This window comes from Prionailurus bengalensis, chromosome B2 (genome assembly GCF_016509475.1).
Source record: "Prionailurus bengalensis isolate Pbe53 chromosome B2, Fcat_Pben_1.1_paternal_pri, whole genome shotgun sequence".
NCBI lineage: Eukaryota > Metazoa > Chordata > Mammalia > Carnivora > Felidae > Prionailurus > Prionailurus bengalensis.
This window is the reverse complement of record NC_057349.1, coordinates 2,186,846-2,203,869: the sequence shown is the minus strand read 5'-3', so window position 1 is coordinate 2,203,869 and position 17,024 is coordinate 2,186,846. Positions and strand designations below refer to the sequence as shown.

At 44.6% G+C, this 17,024-nt stretch overlaps 1 protein-coding gene across 4 annotated transcripts in view; it reads left to right on the top strand.

Moving 5' to 3' along the window:
- The window catches only part of ZKSCAN8 (zinc finger with KRAB and SCAN domains 8), a 53,661-nt gene that overhangs the window by 14,240 nt on the left and 22,397 nt on the right, over positions 1–17,024 (top strand). For 3 of the 4 annotated variants that reach the window (XR_006298834.1, XR_006298835.1, XR_006298836.1), the window contains exons 6-7: positions 567–2,304; positions 9,948–10,095. Coding sequence is in view for 1 of the 4 variants with exons in the window: in XM_043590604.1 (XP_043446539.1) it covers positions 567–1,528 (962 nt within the window). In the remaining 3 variants the exon portion in view is untranslated. Of the gene's footprint in view, positions 1–566; positions 6,847–9,947; positions 10,096–17,024 lie in introns of those variants that run through there. The other variant, XM_043590604.1, reaches the window with a different exon arrangement.

Sequence of the window (17,024 nt, the reverse complement as noted above, 5' to 3'; positions counted from 1 at the left end):
CATCATTTAAGGTTTTTTTGTTTGTTTGTTATGCGATGGTAGCTGTGAGTTGTCTGAAAGACATTCTTAAGTTTAAACTCAGGAACTAACAGAGAGAAACAGTGCTGGCCCATGGACTTTTATTCTCTGATCCGGGGCTTACTGTGGGTACTGTTCTGTCTGCCAGTGGGAGTCCCCTGCTCCCAGCCCTGTGGGACTTTCGGGGCCTGTCGTGCTCCTCCCTGTCAGTGCCAGGGCTTTTCCCATTTCTGTCCTGTTAGGTCATTCACTATGTCTGTATTCCTACCCACTCCCCAGCTGCCCCTCAGGTGGTCCCTTCCCTGCCTTCGTGCCTCCCAACAACCCTCCTTGTTCATGGCACTTCTTCCCCATTTGGCTTGTGGTACTTCTGCATGGCCCTGTTCTCATCTCCCTGTATTATGATAGCAGCTTGGAGACAGATGGAAGCTGTGTGATTGCTGGTAGTTTTTCCATGTGTGTTTTCCTTTTCCCTTATATTCTATTCCTTTCTAACATGGAGAATAGAAAGTGACATTGGCTTGATGTTTATCACATTTTAATTTCAGGTGGTGAGACCAGGAGTGAGAACAGGGAATTAGCTTCGAAACAGGTAATATCTACTGGAATCCAACCACATGGAGAGCCAGCTGCCAAATGCAACGGGGATGTTATCGGGGGTCATGAGCGTGGAGAAGCCCGAGATCTTCTGGGCAGATTAGAGAGGCAGCGGGGAAATCCCACCCAGGAGAGACGGCATAAATGTGACGAATGTGGGAAGAGCTTTGCCCAGAGCTCAGGCCTTGTTCGCCACTGGAGAATCCACACTGGGGAGAAACCCTATCAATGTAACGTGTGTGGGAAAGCCTTCAGTTATAGGTCAGCCCTTCTTTCCCATCAGGATATCCACAACAAAGTAAAACGCTATCACTGTAAGGAGTGTGGTAAAGCCTTCAGTCAAAACACAGGCCTGATCCTGCACCAGAGAATTCATACTGGGGAGAAGCCATATCAGTGCAATCAGTGTGGGAAGGCTTTCAGTCAGAGTGCAGGCCTCATTCTGCACCAGAGAATCCACAGTGGGGAGAGACCCTATGAATGTAATGAGTGTGGGAAAGCTTTCAGTCATAGCTCTCACCTCATTGGACATCAGAGAATCCACACGGGGGAGAAGCCCTATGAGTGTGAGGAGTGTGGGAAAACCTTCAGGCGGAGCTCACACCTCATTGGCCATCAGAGAAGCCACACTGGGGAGAAACCCTACAAATGCAATGAGTGTGGGAGGGCCTTCAGTCAGAAGTCAGGCCTGATCGAACATCAGAGAATCCACACTGGAGAAAGACCCTATAAATGTAAAGAATGTGGGAAAGCCTTCAATGGGAACACTGGCCTCATACAGCATCTGAGAATTCACACAGGGGAGAAGCCCTATCAATGTAATGAGTGTGGGAAAGCCTTTATTCAGAGGTCAAGTCTCATTCGGCATCAGAGAATCCACAGTGGAGAAAAATCTGAATCCGCAGGAGTTTAGGGAAAAAACTACAGTCCTAGTGTGGGCATTATTCAGAATTAGAGAATCCACATGCTGGTGAGAGGTCTTTCAGTGCAAGTAAAAAGCCAGAAACTTTGTCATCACTACAACCTTAACGTAGGATCAGAATCGATAGCGGTGGCAGAGTTTGAATAGCTCTTCAGTAGTTTGGGCCAGTTCCTTGATGCAGGTGGATCAGCTTGACTGTCTTAGGAGGTGTCTGATGGAGTGGAGCTCCTGGTGGCCTAATGCATCCTTTAGAAACAATAGCATCTGAGCAAGTGGCTGGTGGTGGAGGCACTTAATTTTGTCTTTCGGGTGAGTAGCTGTAGGTGTGAGAGAGGCTCCTCCCGGTTCCTCTGCTTCTTCCCATCTCCTGTGATCTCCTTCCCCCACTGATTCCCCGGCAGGCGCACTTGTTACCCTGATCTGATCTGAGAAGCTACTTAGAGTTTGAAGCAGCCTCCCTGTGAGACTTATATTTGTATTTAGCTTTCTAAGAACCTAGTTCTAGGGAAATTTTTACAGACACATAATGTATTTATGCTTAAGTGTGCGTGTTATTTTATTCCAACGTTCCTGATAGTGGAAAACCGTATTCTCACGCAAACTCAGAATGCTATATTTTTAACAGCACTCCAGCATTTTTCTTCATATATCACCTTCACTGACTCCTCTGAGTCACTGAGCATCCATACGTGTCCTCCACCACCCCCACCCCCAGCACCTGTGTCAGCAAAAGAAGTGATGTTTGTGGGAGTGAAGCAGAGAAGGAGGTGAGTGGAGACTCAGCCTGGCTGCTCTCGAGCTTGGGTGGTTGTACCTTTGGGTGACTTCCGGCTCTCTTTTCCACCTTCCCACTGTATGCCGTGGTGCACAGAGGTGTGGACACTGTTCCAGTTATAGCGTCGCGTGGGCGAAAGGGGAGACAGGTGCTTGAAGACCTAAAATCCTTACAAAGAACGTGCACTCATCCCTTCTGGCCCATTACAGTCCTGCCCTCTCAGGTTCCTGTCAGTCTGCACAAACCCCTGACTGGATGGTCTGTCACTGCTGTCATTGCCTTCGTCCCCCTTCCTTACATGGCCTTAGCACCTCACCCTTCATTCTCCATCTGTCTCTTGCCATTAGCTTTATAAATGCACAGCGGTGATCTGTCGAATACCTCACCCCACAGTTCCTCACTGTTCTGAATTCGTCTGTAAGCTAGCGGAAACACAATATTAACTCATTACCGGGCACTGTCTTTCTCCTTTGAGGCTTTCCATATACCAGGGGATATTGTATAAAGTAACAAGGCTGTTTTAAGCAGCACACCAGAACCTGTGCATCCGAACATGGTCTGCCCTTTAAATTTGGCGGTCCGGGTTGTTGCTGTAGCGCTACCACTCCTCCCAACATTTGGAAGACTTCTAGTCTTGAATAGTATCTCGTTTTTGACCATTACCCACTTGTTCACCAGACTTGGAGTTGAGTCATTTTTGGCTTTTTTTCCAAAGTCAGCTTTCAAAACGGGAATTGATTCCATTAATCCTATGCCGAAGAATATGCTACACATTCTGAAGAAAACGCCAGGAGAATTTACACAACTTCACACTGACTGTTCTGAACAGGGACAGCACTTACTAATCATGTTATTTTAAGATTGGTGTTTTTAAAAACCAGTCGTAAAATCTTTCATTGTAAAGGTCCAACTTTTATATCATAAATTCCTTCCCTATAAAATCCCTTCTGTATCCCGCTATGGCCCACCCTGACCACTGACAACATCAAGGTTATTATACCTATTTCATTGAGCCATTGATACCCACCTGTCATAGGTCATGCTTGGTTTCCTTGGTTAACTGTTTCTATTTTCTTTTTTTTTTTTTTTTTAAGTTTATTTATTTTGAGAGAGAGAGAATCCCAAGCAGGCTCAGCACTGCCAATGCAGAGCCCAATGCAGGACTTGAACTCCTGAACTATGAGATTATGACCTGAGCTGAAATCAGAAGTGAGACAATTAGCCGACTGAGCCACCCAGGCATCCCTCCTTGGTTAACTTTTTCAAAATAGTGCTTTCCATTATCCTTTATTTTCTTACTCTCTTTTTTTTTTTTTTTTTTTTTTTTTTGGACTATAGATTCCCTTGCACTTGAAGGGAATTCCATTCCTCATTCTCTTGTACTTGAAATTTCAAGACACCAGGAATAAATCTGGACTAGATCCTTGTTCTCTGTGTACCCTCTGTAAGACACGAACTCTGCCTGAGGCCAGTGCTGCCCACATGCGGGTCTTACAGGATGGAGTCACTGTCTGAGGGAAGATACTTGCACACGTGCACAGTCTCCCAGGTGGTTGAGGGGAGCACTTGTCCAGTGGGGGCTCTTAGAGTAACGTGTTGAAATGACTGTAGGCACACCAGCTAACGTCTCTTTACTACAGTAATGTGTAGCCATGCTATGCATTAAATCCATAATTACTAAGCATCTGGCAGAATTCAGAGGAAAGATGTGCCCTGATAGGTCAGTGTTCTGCTGGAAAGAATAAGGACAGACCGTGACCTGAAGGAACTATTGAAGCCGGTTCAGCCGCATCGAGAAATAGCCACATGGTGTAAGAAGGTAGAAAAGGCTGTTGTTTATCTGGGGCACACATAGAAGTCCATTCTTGGTCTCCACTAATCACTCTGCACCAGAATGTGGTTGCTCCATCTTTATGACCTTATTTTGAGCTCTTAACTATGAGTGACGTGTGCTAAATTCCTTTATATCCTGCAAATTCTATTTTTATGCTCTTGGTCTGAAATGAACTGTTCACCAATACCTTCTCCCATCGTGATCTTCTCATTTTAGGACCTGGCATGATAAAGTGGTTCTTCTGTCACTCTGCCGCCATCCAACATAGTCCTAGGAGAGGCGTCTTAGGCTTCAAAGGTTTATTCCATTGAGCAAGTGGCAGTGCTAGAATGTGGTGGATGATTGCCATACACGGCAGTTAGCTTTACTCTTGGTTCTGAGACTCGAAATAGTAATAGCTGACATTTATTAAGTACGTACTTTGTGCCAAGCTCTATGCTAAGTGTTTCTCATTGTTATGACACACATTATATCTTGCATTTTATAGATGAGGAAATAAGCTTAGAGAAGTGAGTGAGTTGACCAAGGTCATGTAGCTGGGAAATGACAGAGCAGGGGCTCTGCCCAACAGTGTCAGATTCTGGAGGCTGTGGTGCTGACCACTGTGCTGTATTGTCTCTAACGAGTACACTGGCCCTGGCCAGCCATTGGAAAATCCAGTGTCCCTGGCCATAGGATAGGTAGCTACTGGGGAAGGGAATGCATAGTGGTACAGCACTGTGTAGTGCAGTCGATTGAAAATGTCATTTTGATTGAGGATTGTATCTTTAAATGCTGATACTTTTGATGCTTTGTAGTATTAGAAAGCTAAATTGTACAAGTAAAGCATGTTTAAAAGAGTAACTGGCAGGATAAAGCAATAAGGTACAGATTCGAGTACATTTCTCTAAACTGCCCCAAGGAAGTAGAATTGTGGGGGGAAATGAAAAATACCCATGTGCCCAGCCAGGCATATGGTCCGTTGGGATGACAATAGTTAAGTTTACCTACAGTGTAAAATGTGGAAAACCTTCCACTTCACTGCCCATATCCAGCTGCCATTCTGTTTTTCTGGTCATTCATGATCTTTCAAACATGTCATCCAGTGTTCAACCCCATTTTCTCATTAATATATTCTTAAAACTTCTTACTGGCTTATGTACTCAGTATGCCACTGAAGTGTCCTATGCACAAATATCAATGCCTTTAAGTTCTTGTCCTGTTTTGTTTTGTTTTTGAGAGAGAGAGAAAGCGAGCATATGAGCAGGAGAGGGGCAGAGAGAGAGATTCCCAAACAGGCTGTGCACTGTCAGCAGGGAGCCCAATGTGGGCCTCAAACTCAAGAAACTTGAGATCATGACCTGAGCCGAAAGCAAGAGTTGGACGCTTAACTGACTGAGCCACCCCCAGGCGCCCCTTGTCCTTGACCTATATTTCGCACTGTTGAGTAGGGACCCTGCATCTCAGGAATTCTTTTCTTTGGCTTGTGGGATATTTTGGATCATTTTCCCCCTAATTTTTAGCTTTTCTTTATTAGTCTTTTTTCTCCACTGAAAATAATCTCCATGTCTTGGTTTTGTCTAGTATTTTTTTCTGTATTTGCTTCTATTTATGTTTTGATTATTTACACTTACCTTCTGTATTTCAGTACTTTAATTATTTCCCACCCTATGGGTCAGTTACCTACATAATTTGATATTTGGGAACAGAACTCCTCACTCTTGTCCCCCAGCCTACATTTTCCTTTTAAATAGGCATTATTGCTTAGCTTCTTGACCCTGAATAGACTCACTGCCCTTCATATTCCTTTTTTTATTTTTTAAAGTAGGCTCCGTGCTCAGGGTAGGGCTCAAAATCATGACCCTGAGATTGTGTCCTGAGCTCCTCAGGCGCCCTGCCCTGTCTTGGAGTTGTCCTTTAGTCTTTTTCTGCTCTTCACTGTACGTGTCTCAAATCTTGCTGAGTCATTCCAGTTCTCCGTTTTCTCCTTGAGGCTGGATCTTTTACATTTCTGCCATCCCCTGCAGCCTTCTGCAGAGCCATGCCATCTGAGGCCCCAGCTGTTGTAATTCTTTCTTTCTAGTGTCCTTGCTTTCAAGACCCCCTTCAGTAACGCTTCTAAGGTGATCCTCCTCAAAATTCATTTTCGGTCAGAAACACTCAACAGATGATTGCTGTCCCAGCAGTGGTGTTCCAAGTCCTCCATGTTTTGCCTTTCATGTTTCACCTGCCTCAGCCTAATTCTCTGGCATACTCACCTTGACTCTCGTTCAAACTTCCGTGGCCTTCCACTGCTGTCTTACAAGCCCTTGCCTCCGTGCCTTTCTCATGCAATTTCTTTTGTTTGGATTGGTTTGTTTTTTGTTGTTTTTTTTTTGGCCCCACTTCTTACGCATCCATATCTTCAAAGCCTAGCTTCTTTATATCTTCGAGTGGGCTCTCCCTGACTTCACCTCACACTGAGACCTCCCTTGTTCTGTGCTGCCTCAGCACTTACCCTTTGAGTTTGTACTGTGGTCCATGCACTTACTAATATGTTGCTTTGTAATTATTTTCTAGCTCTCTGTATTGTAGTTTCACATTTGTATTTATTTTCAAAATTAAATTGTAAGCTCCTTGAGGGCAGGAATAATAACTTTTACATTTGTATCTCTGCACCCCCTAGTGCCTAGTACAGTGCTGAGCACACAGTAGGTGTTTAATAAATGCTTGTTGAATCGTTGTGTGGATTATTTATGGAGTTCTGTAATTGCCTGTACCTAAGACTAAAAAATCCAACTTCAGGGGAATATATGTGAAAACTGAAATAAGAAGCTCTCCATTTGGCCAAATTTATTCTTTAAGGAAGAAAATAGGAACAGTAAACTCTAAAGATTACTGTGTTAAAGTTATTGTTGCAAAAGTGCTGCAGAATAGACTTTTGTATCTGACGTTAAACCAGTGGTTTCCAACTGAAGAAAATTGGCAATGTCTGGAGATAGCTTTGGTTCTATCATCGGTGGACAGGTGGGATGCTACTGGCATCTGGCAGATAGAGGTTAAGGATACTGTAAACACCTTGCATGCACACACAGCCCCCACAACAACAAAAATTATCTGGCTTCATATGTTTAATTGGGCCAAAGTTGAGAAGCCCTGGGCTGGACATATTTAAGGTATATAGGAGAAAGAAGAGATAGGAATACTAGCATTGCAATTAGAAAAATTAGCTATGGCAAGGTTTAAAAGAATCCTGTTATATATATTTTAGAGTAAGTAAGATTAAAAAAGAAAAAGCCTTAATGTTTGGAGTTCACAGCAATATACACATCAGGGTGATGGTAAACCATAAAATGGTTGATAATGATGTTCTAAGGTTGCTTTCAGGGTCAGATCTGCCTCCCTTATTATACCAAGTACCAGGTGTTACAGGACTACAGTCTGGTTTCGTTTTAAAGAATCAAAGATAATACTTAGGGCGCTGTCCCTTTAGCAGGGGGCCGGTAACATAAAAGACGTAGCTTTGGAGACAACACATAACCTTCAACAGTCCCTTTGGCAGCGGCTAGGCAGGATTAACTACTCCAAGGAAATCAAGCCAGAATGCAGTCAGAGTTTGCCAAGTAAAACATACCCACTTAAGTTTTTAACAGAGTATTACTCTCACCTAAGAAGGCAAATATGTAGAAAAAAATGTGATTTCCTAAATTAGTTTTAAAAAACCTTTTAAGAACATTCATCTTTCTCGTCATCATTAAGTAGCTCAATGGCACTTAAACAGGTTTAAAAAGTATCAACTCGAGTTAGAAAATCGGTTTCAATGTGTAGTTCACCAAAGAAATCACTGCATTGCTCTGTTGTGTTTAATTATTCATAGTCTATAGAATGCTAGGCTTGGAAGTGACCGGAGATCATTTCCCAACCCATTCTGCAAACGGAGGTCCACAAAGGCCCGGCGACCACTGGGTCGCCCGTTAAGGTTTGTGGTGCAGGTAGAAGAGAATCCTGGCTTCCTGATGCTTTGCCCATTTCTTTTCTGACTGGCTATGCGCTCAGGTCTGACCCTTGTTCTTGTAAGTTCTTAATTGTTACCCCGCCAGGGGGTGGATCCGTACTTTGAGCCTCCAACTGTAATGTTTTATTCTAGGACTTACTCCTTTCATCAGTTTGTATGTCCATACAAGTATACTGACTCGGTGTCTTGGGTTAAATTCTCCCATTAAGGCCAGTTGGTGTCCCAGTCAAGTTTTGAAAGCCCCGCCCTCCTGGGCCTGTTCCCTAATCTTCAACACAAGGAGCGGCTCTGGCCTTCTGATCGTCAAAGATAAAGTCCTGAGCACCTGCACTCCCGCGTGGCGGTTTTGGGGATCCTTCAGGGTCCCCCTGGAGATTCTGCCTTTCCCGGCCGCGGTGTCTTCAAATTCCAAGATTCCAGAGTCGTCCGTTCTACACTGGACAGAATCAGCAAAGGGAAAGCACCTCTGTGAGCGAAAGGGTCTCGGATCGGCCTCCGCGGACCACCCGGGGCGGCGGCGCTCCAGGATTGGGCTGGTGGAGGAGCCGTCCGGAAGTGTCGAGCGGACCGCCCCGGAAATGCCGGGACTTCCGGCCCGCGGGCGGCGGTGGCAGCGATTACGCTGCTCGGGCTCACTTGCTGACGCGAGTCCCGCGTCCGAGGGAAGCACGAGGGAGTCTGGCCGGCCGCCTCTCCGGCCGCGGACCCGACGCCCCAGTGCGGCCCGGTCTTTCCCACGGCCTCCCGAGATTTATGGAGCCGCCGTGACCACGTGCACCCCTGGTAGCTGTGGTGTAGCCCCCAGCCGACCCTCGGCCCGCCTTTCCGAACAGATGGGGAAACTGCGGAGGACTGGAAATACGCACTTGGGGCAGGCTTCCTCTTCCACCCGGGTGCCCGGGACGTTTCCTGGTGCGTGCGGATACACTTGGGCTGCAGCTTGGCCCGTGGGGCCGGTGCCCGGCTCTCGGCAGCCGCTTTCGCACCCGCGCGGCCTGCGGCGCTGTTCCTGCCTGGCCTGCAGTGCCCTGCGGCAGGGGCGAGTCGGGGCACCGGCCCCACCGGCTGCCCAGCCTGGGATCGGACACGCGACCTAGCAGATCAGCCCCTTGCTTGACACTGCGTTTTTTCTCCCGCCCCTCACTAGTTAGTGTGACAGCTATGGCAGTCTTTGCTTTTTCTTTGAGTAAGATAGTGTTTCTTTTACAAAAGAAGGGCAACGAAGAGGAGACCCGTAAGAGGAAGCTTACTGAAGCGCAGACTCTAATGCGTGGCAGCATTAGAGGAGCTGTTTTCTCTGCTTTCCAGAATTCTGTTACTAGAAAACTCCTTGTTCTGGGCCGGCTCCAGCTCAGTTGACACTGGCTGAGGCCAGTTCCTGACCTTTAGGCCTAAGGAGGTCTAAAGACCTGGGAGAGGGACGGGCGTGGCGTTGGGCGGGGGCGCGGATCAATGAGAAGGTGGCTGAGTTGGATGAAACCAGACAGCAGGAAGGGAAGGGAGAAGTATTTATTAAGTCATCGTAAACGTTTAGTCTCTTAGGGATGTTTTTTTTTCCATTTTGGGGGCCTATAGGTCTAAACCTGTGATGTGGCCAAATCACTTAATCTCTCTGTGCCTCTATTTCCTCATATGTAAATGAGGACGACAAAAGCACCTGCCTAGAATTGTTATCATGATTACATGAACGGTACCTGATAACAAAAGTTGTATCTAGATATTGTCATTATTTTTCTCCATACCTCTCTTAACTGGTCTGCTCTAATGATTCATTTGTTTATACAGTGATACATGCATAATTTCATGTGTTTAATTTTTTTTTTTTCAGGTCCCAGCTCTTGCACAGTCAAGAAGTAATCTAGCAAGAAATAACAGCCCTGGGAGCCAAGGGAGGGAGAATCACTGTCTCCAACTCCTACCCAGGAACGCACCATTAAAATCTCAACTATAGGAACCCTTAATCCCACGAGAGGGTTGTAAGTATTAAACTTTGACATTCTGTAGTTTTCTGAAGATTCTACAATAAGGCACCTGAGAAGACTCTTTTTTTTTTAAGTTAATATAACAATATCAATGTAGGTGTGCTGTTACGAACCCTCAGCAGAATCTGCTTCAAAGTGAGGGTAGAACAAGAGGGCACCCGGCTCACCTGCCATTTCCACAGTATGTTATTGATAAAGAATTCTGTCTTTGCTGCCTGTTGTCTGAGACAAGCTGTATTGTTTTTTTATGTGTCTTTGACTCTGCTTAAGGTGGTTTTGTTATTTTACCTTGCAGGAATTTTGATTCTTTGTATTGATTTCAAATTTATCAATCTTTTCATTTATAGCCTCTGGATTTGGGCTTATAATTAGAAAGGCCTTCCTACTCTGAGGTTATTAAAGACTTCTCCCACATTTTCCTCTGGTACGTTTATAGTTTTCATTTATAACATTTGAAACTTTGATTTAGGGGCGCCCAGGTGGCTCAGTCGTTTGAGCATCCGACTTCGGCTCAGGTCATGATCTCGCAGTCTTTGAGTTCAAGCCCCACGTCGGGCTCTGTGCTGACAGCTCAGAGCCTGGAACCTGCTTCGGATTCTGTGTCTCCCTCTCTCTCTCTGCCCCTCCCCCGCTTATGCTTGGTCTCTCTCTCTCTCTCTCTCTCTCTCTCTCTCTCTCTCTGTCAAAAATAAATACACATTAAAAAAATGTTTTAAAATAAATAAATAAAACTTTGATTTATTTGGAATATTGACCTGTATATAGACTGAGGAAGGAATCCAATTTAACATTTTTCCAGATGATTACCTAGTTCTCACCATACATTTATTGAGGAGTCTACTCGTCTTTTTCTTACTGATTTAGTACCTTTTTTCTATGCTAAATTTCTCCCTCTGATTGCATCTATTTCTGGACTTTCTATTCTGTGCCGTTTGTCTGTCTCACCACTATCACACTGCCTCACTGAGGCTTTGTAATATGTTTATGATCACTTAGGAAAAGTGCTCCTTCATTGCCCTCCTTTTCAGAGTTGTCCCAGGGAGTCTTGCTTGTTTACTTACTTGTCTATGTGAACGTTAAAATCTATTTACAAAAAAGTTGGTATTTTTTATTGGAATAGTATTAAATTTACAAATTAAGAAGTAGTTTCTGAGTGCAAAGTGGAGGGATTTTAGGACTGCAATCGACCTGGGTTCAAATTTCATGTCTCCTTTTTTTTTTTTAAGCTTTCTGCTTTTTATTTATTTGCTTATTTTACCTTTTTTAAGATTTTATTTAAGTTGAAGTTAGCTAACATATAGTATAGTATTGGTTTCAGGAGTAGAATTCACGGATTCATCACTTACATGCAACCCAGTGCTCATCATAAGTGTCCTCCTTAATGCCCATCACCCATTTAGCCCATCCCCCCCTCCCCAAACCCCTCTAGCAACCCTCAGTTCTCAGTATTTAAGAGTCTCTCATGGGGGAGCCTGGTTCGCTCAGTTGGTTAGGTGTCTGACTTCAGCTCAGGTTATGATCTCACAGTTCGTGGGTTTGAGCCCCACATCTGGCTCTGTGCTGACAGCTCAGAGCCTGGAGCTTGCTTCAGACTGACTCTCTCTCTCTCTCTCTCTCTCTCTCTCTCTCTCTCTCTCTCTCTGCCCCTCCCCCGCTTGTGCTCTGTCTCTCTCAAAAATAAACATTAAAAAATAAAAAAAAAAAATAGTCTCTCGTGGTTTGTCTCCCTCTCAGTTTTTATCCTATCTTTTTAAGTTTTGGGGGTTTTTTGTTTATTTTGAGAGTGAGAGAGAGAGAGAGCATGGGCAGGGGAGCAGCAGAGGGAGAGAGAGAGAGAATTCCAAACAGGCTCCATGCTGTCACTGCAGAACCAGTTGCCAGCCTCAATCCCACAAACCAGGAGATCATGAGCTGACCCGAAAACAAGAGTTGGATGGTTAACCGAGGAAAACACCCAAGCGCCCCATCTTACTTTCTTTTCCCTTCCCTTCCCCTGTGTTCATCTGTTTTGTTTCCTGAATTCCACATGTGGGTGAAATCATATGTGGTATTTGTCTTTCTCTGACTCCGTCTGCTTTATTAGTTGTCCAACCAAAAAATTTATCTGCTTTTCAATTTTCTTACACATGAGAGGAGGAGCATAACGTTTTATTTGCGGAATTAAAGGCGATAAAAGGTGCAAAATACCTGGTTTGAAGTGAAAACCTTGTTTGTTGGCCAGCTCAGGGACCACTGAGGAAGAAGCCTCCGGGGCCCTAGAGCGGCCGCAAAGCGAGGGCAGCAGGGATCTGCGGAAGTCGACGGCTCCGCCCCTTCCGGCGCCGTACTCACCTCGGAAGTGCGGGTGTGGGGTCTGGTTTCGGAGCTGGGGGCCTGCTCGCTCCCTGGTCTCGGCTGACCGCCACCCTGGCCTCCGCCTGCTTTCTCGCGCTCCTGCCTCTCTTCCTTTGCTCCCTTGCCCTGCCCCTCCCCTCCCCTTCCCCCTCCTGCCGCTCAGGCTTGCGGAATAACAGAGACTCTGGGGGAGGGGACCGCCCCGTCCTGGCCCCTGTATCCTCCCCTACCTCGTGTGTGTGTGTGTGTGTGTGTGTGTGTGTGTGTGTGCGCGCGAGAGAGAGAGAGACAGAGAGAGAGACAGAGAGAGAGACAGAGAGAGAGAAGAGAGACACTCAGGGACACCTGGCAGTTTTATTGAGATGTTCCTGAGATCTTTTTGCCTCAAAGAAAAAAGCTAAATGAGCTACTCATGAAGATTCCTTTCTTTTGCTATTTTACACTTTTATTTATTTTGGGGAGCCAGCAGAGCATGAGAGGGGGAGGGGACAGAGAGAGAGAGAGGATGACACGGAATCTGAAGCAGGCTCCAGGTTCTGAGCTGTCAGCATAGAACCTGATGCGGGGCTCGAACTCATAAACTGAGATCATGACCTGAGCCGAAGTCAGATGCTTAACCGACTGAGCCCCTTAGGCGCCCCTCTTTTACTATTGTATTGCATTTTTCTGCCCCCTCCCAGACTCTTCTGCTTAAAAGATGAGGGCACATGTCCTTCTTCTCACAGATTTCTTCAAAGTTAAAAGTGTTAACCCAGAGGTACCTGATGACAGCCCAGAAAGGTATTTTGTACATACCCGTAGCTATCCGGTATGAGGAAGCCCATTGAGGCAGCGGCAGGATAGGATCATTCCAGTTTGAGCGAGCTGCAGACCTAAAGGGGTTTGGGTAGGACTAGGGATTCTTCATGTTTTCTTAATAAGAGCTGAGCAGCTTAGGCCACAGGCTTCCGTGGGTAACCATGTTTCCTGGGTTCTGGGCAGGAGTTCATGTGCATGTGACCCCTGCCCTGAGTGAGCCTTTTTCACTGTTGCTAAGGAGCGACTGTTCAGAGAAACGTGATAGAACATCACTGAGAAATGATTCAGCCCAGCCATGGAGGGTAGTGTCCATATGCCAGTGGGCCTGTGCCTGACTCGTGGGGAACTTCCACACCCCACCCCACAACAGGAGCAAGGAAATCAGAGGTTCAGAAAAGACACGTTTGTATGAAGAAACATTCAAAGATACAAGAAACTAATAAAAATTACCTATGGAAGTGGTAAACCGAGGGGGATCAGGGTGGAATGGAAACAAGACTTGTTTCTATATGTCGTTTTTTTTTTTTTTCTTTAATGTTTGTTTATTTTTTGGGAGAGAGCACACAAGTGCACAAGAGTGGGGGCGGGGCAGAGAGGCAGGTACAGAGGATCCCAAGTGGCTTCCTGCTAACAGCAGAGAACCCTAAGAGGGTCAAACTTGTGAACCACGAGATCATGACCTGAGCCAAAGTTGGACACTTAACGGACTGAGCCATCCAAGTGCCCCTCTATATATCTTTTCCGAGGATTTTGATTTCTCTTTACTTTTTTTTTTTCTTTGAGAGAGAGGGGCATGAACCATGAGATCATGATCTGAGCCAAAGTCAGATGCTTAACCACTGAGCCACCTAGGTGTCCTGACTTTACAATTGTATATTATCTAGTCAAAAACATAGGCATACTTAAAAAAATTTTTTTAATGCTTATTTATTTTTGAGAGAGAGAGAGAGAGAGAGAGACAGAGCACAAGTGGGGGAGAGGCAGAGAAAGGGAGACACAGAATCTGAAGCAGGCTCCAGGCTCTGAGCTGTCAGCACAGAGCCGGATGTGGGGCTCAAACACACGAACCATGAGATCATGACCCGACCCGAAGTCGGACGCTCAACTGAGCCACCCAGGCGTCCCAAACTTTTAAGTTTTTAAATTCAAGTTAATTAACATACAGTGTTACAATAGTTTCAGATGTATAATACAATGACTCGACAGTTCTATACAGTATTCTGTGTGCTCATCATGACAAATGCGCTCCTTTATCCCCATCACCTATTTAACCCATCCTCCCACTCCCTTTCATCTGGTAACTATCTGTTCTCTGTAATTAAGAATCAGTTTCTTGATTTGTCTCTCTTTGTTTTCCCCTTTGTTCATTTGTTTCTTAAATTCCACATAGGCGTGAAATCGTATGGTATTTGTCTTTCTCTGTCTTATTTTGCTTAGCATAATACACTCTAGTTCCATCCACATCATTGACACTTGGGCTGCTTCCATATCCTGGCAATTGTCAATAATGCTGCAATAAATGTAGGGGTGCATGTATCCTTTTGAATTCGTATTTTTGTACTCTTTGGATAAATACGTAGTAGTGTAGTTGCTGGGTCTAAGGTAGTTCTATTTTTAACTTTTTGAGGAACCTAGACACTGTTTTCCAGAGTGGCTGCACCAGTTTGCATCCCCACCAGCAGTACATGAGGGTTCCTCTTTCTCCACATCTTCACCAACACCTGCTGTTTCTTGTGTTATTAATTATAGCCATTCTGACAGGTCAGAAGTGGTATTTCATCATGGTGGTTTGTTTTAATATTTTGTTTTTTTATTTTTTATTTTAATAAAAAGTTTTTTTTAACATTTACTTATTTTTGAGACAGAGAGAGAGCATGAACAGGGGAGGGTCAGAGAAAGAGGGAGACACAGAATCTGAAACAGGCTCCAGGCTCTGAGCTGTCAGCACAGAGCCCAATGCGGGGCTCGAACCCATGGACCGCGAGATCATGACCTGAGCCGAAGTCGGATGCTTAATCCACTGAGCCACCAGGTGCCCATGTTTCTTTTTTTGAGAGAGAGACAGAGTGTGATCAGGGGAAGGGCAGAGAGTGACAGAGACACAGAATCAAAGGCAGGCTCCAGGCTCCGAGCTCTCAGCACAGAGCATGATGTGGGGCTCAAACCCACAGACCACGAGATCATGACCTGAGTTGAAATCAGACGCTTAACCGACTGAGCCACCCAGGCTCCCTCATCATGGTTTTGATTTGTATTTCCCTGATGATGAGTGGTGTTGAGCATCTTTTCATGTGTCTGTTTGCCATCTGTATGTCTTCTTTGGAGAAGTGTCTGTTCATGTTTTCTACCCACTTAAAAAAAATTTTTTTTAATGTTTATCTTTTGAGAGAGACAGAGCATGAGCAGGGGAGGGGCAGAGGGGAATGGAGACACAGAATCCGAAGAAGGATCCAGGCTCTGAGTTGTCAGCACAGAGCCAGACATGGGGCTTGAACTCACAAACTGAGAGATCATGACCTGAGCTGAAGTTGGAGGCGTAACCTACTGAGCCACCCACGCGCCCCTCTGCCCATTTTTTAATTGGATTATTTGTTTTTGGATGTTGAGTTTAAGTTCTTTATATACTTAGGATACTAACCCTTTATCTGATATGTCATTTGGAAATATCTTCTCCCATTCCATCCGCTGCCTTTTAGTTTTGCTGATTGTTTCCTTTGCTGTGCAGAAGCTTTTTATTTTGATGAGGTCCCTATAGTTCTATAGGAACTATAAGCCCCTATAGTTTTGCTTTTGTTTCCCTTGCCTCCGGAGACATACCTAGGAAGAAATTGCTATGGCTGATATCAAAGAGGTTACTGCTTATTTTCTTTACTAGGATTTTAACCATTTCCTGTCTCACATTGAGGTCTTTAATCCATTTTGAATTTATTCTGGTGTATGGTGTCAGAAAGTGGTCCAGTTTCTTTTTTTCTTTTTTTTTTTTTTTTTTTTTGCATGTTGCTGTGCAGTTTTCCCAAGCATTTGTTGAAGAAACATTCTTTATTCCACTGAATATTTTTTCCTGCTTTGTTGAAGATTAATTGATCATATAGTTGTGGGTTCATTTCTGGGATTTCTATTCTGCTCCATTGATCTATGTGTCTACTTTCTTGATCACTACAGCTTTGTAATGTAACTTGAAGTCCAGAATTGTGATGCTTCCAGCTTTGCTTTGCTTTTCAAGATTGCTTTGGCTTTCCGGGGTCTTTTGTGGATCCACACAAATTTTAGGATTGTTTATACTAGTTCTGTGAACAATGATATTGGTATTTTGGTAGGGATTGCATTAAATGTGTAGATTGCTTTGAGTAAGTAGACATTTTAAAAATACTTATTCTTCCAATCCATGAGCATGAAATATCTTTCTATTTCTTTGTGATACATAAACACATTTTTAAAGTTTATTTTAAGTAATCTATACAACCAATATGGGACTCGAACTCACAACCTGAAGATCAGGAGTCCCATGCTCTTCCGACTGAGCTAGCCAGATGCCCTGCATAGACAGATTTTTAAGTAAAATTTTCAGAATAGTTTCTGTGCACTCTGGACATTTAGAGTTACAAAAAGATTGTGAAGATAGTACAGAAAGTCCCCATATAACTTCATGCTTAACTGACTGACACTTAAATAACTGAGCCACCCAGGTGCCTCAATGACCTTGACAGCTTTGAGGAGTTTTTTGGTAGAATGCCACTCAGTTGGGAGTTGACTGATTTTTTCTCATTACTATACTGAGGTTATAGGTTTGG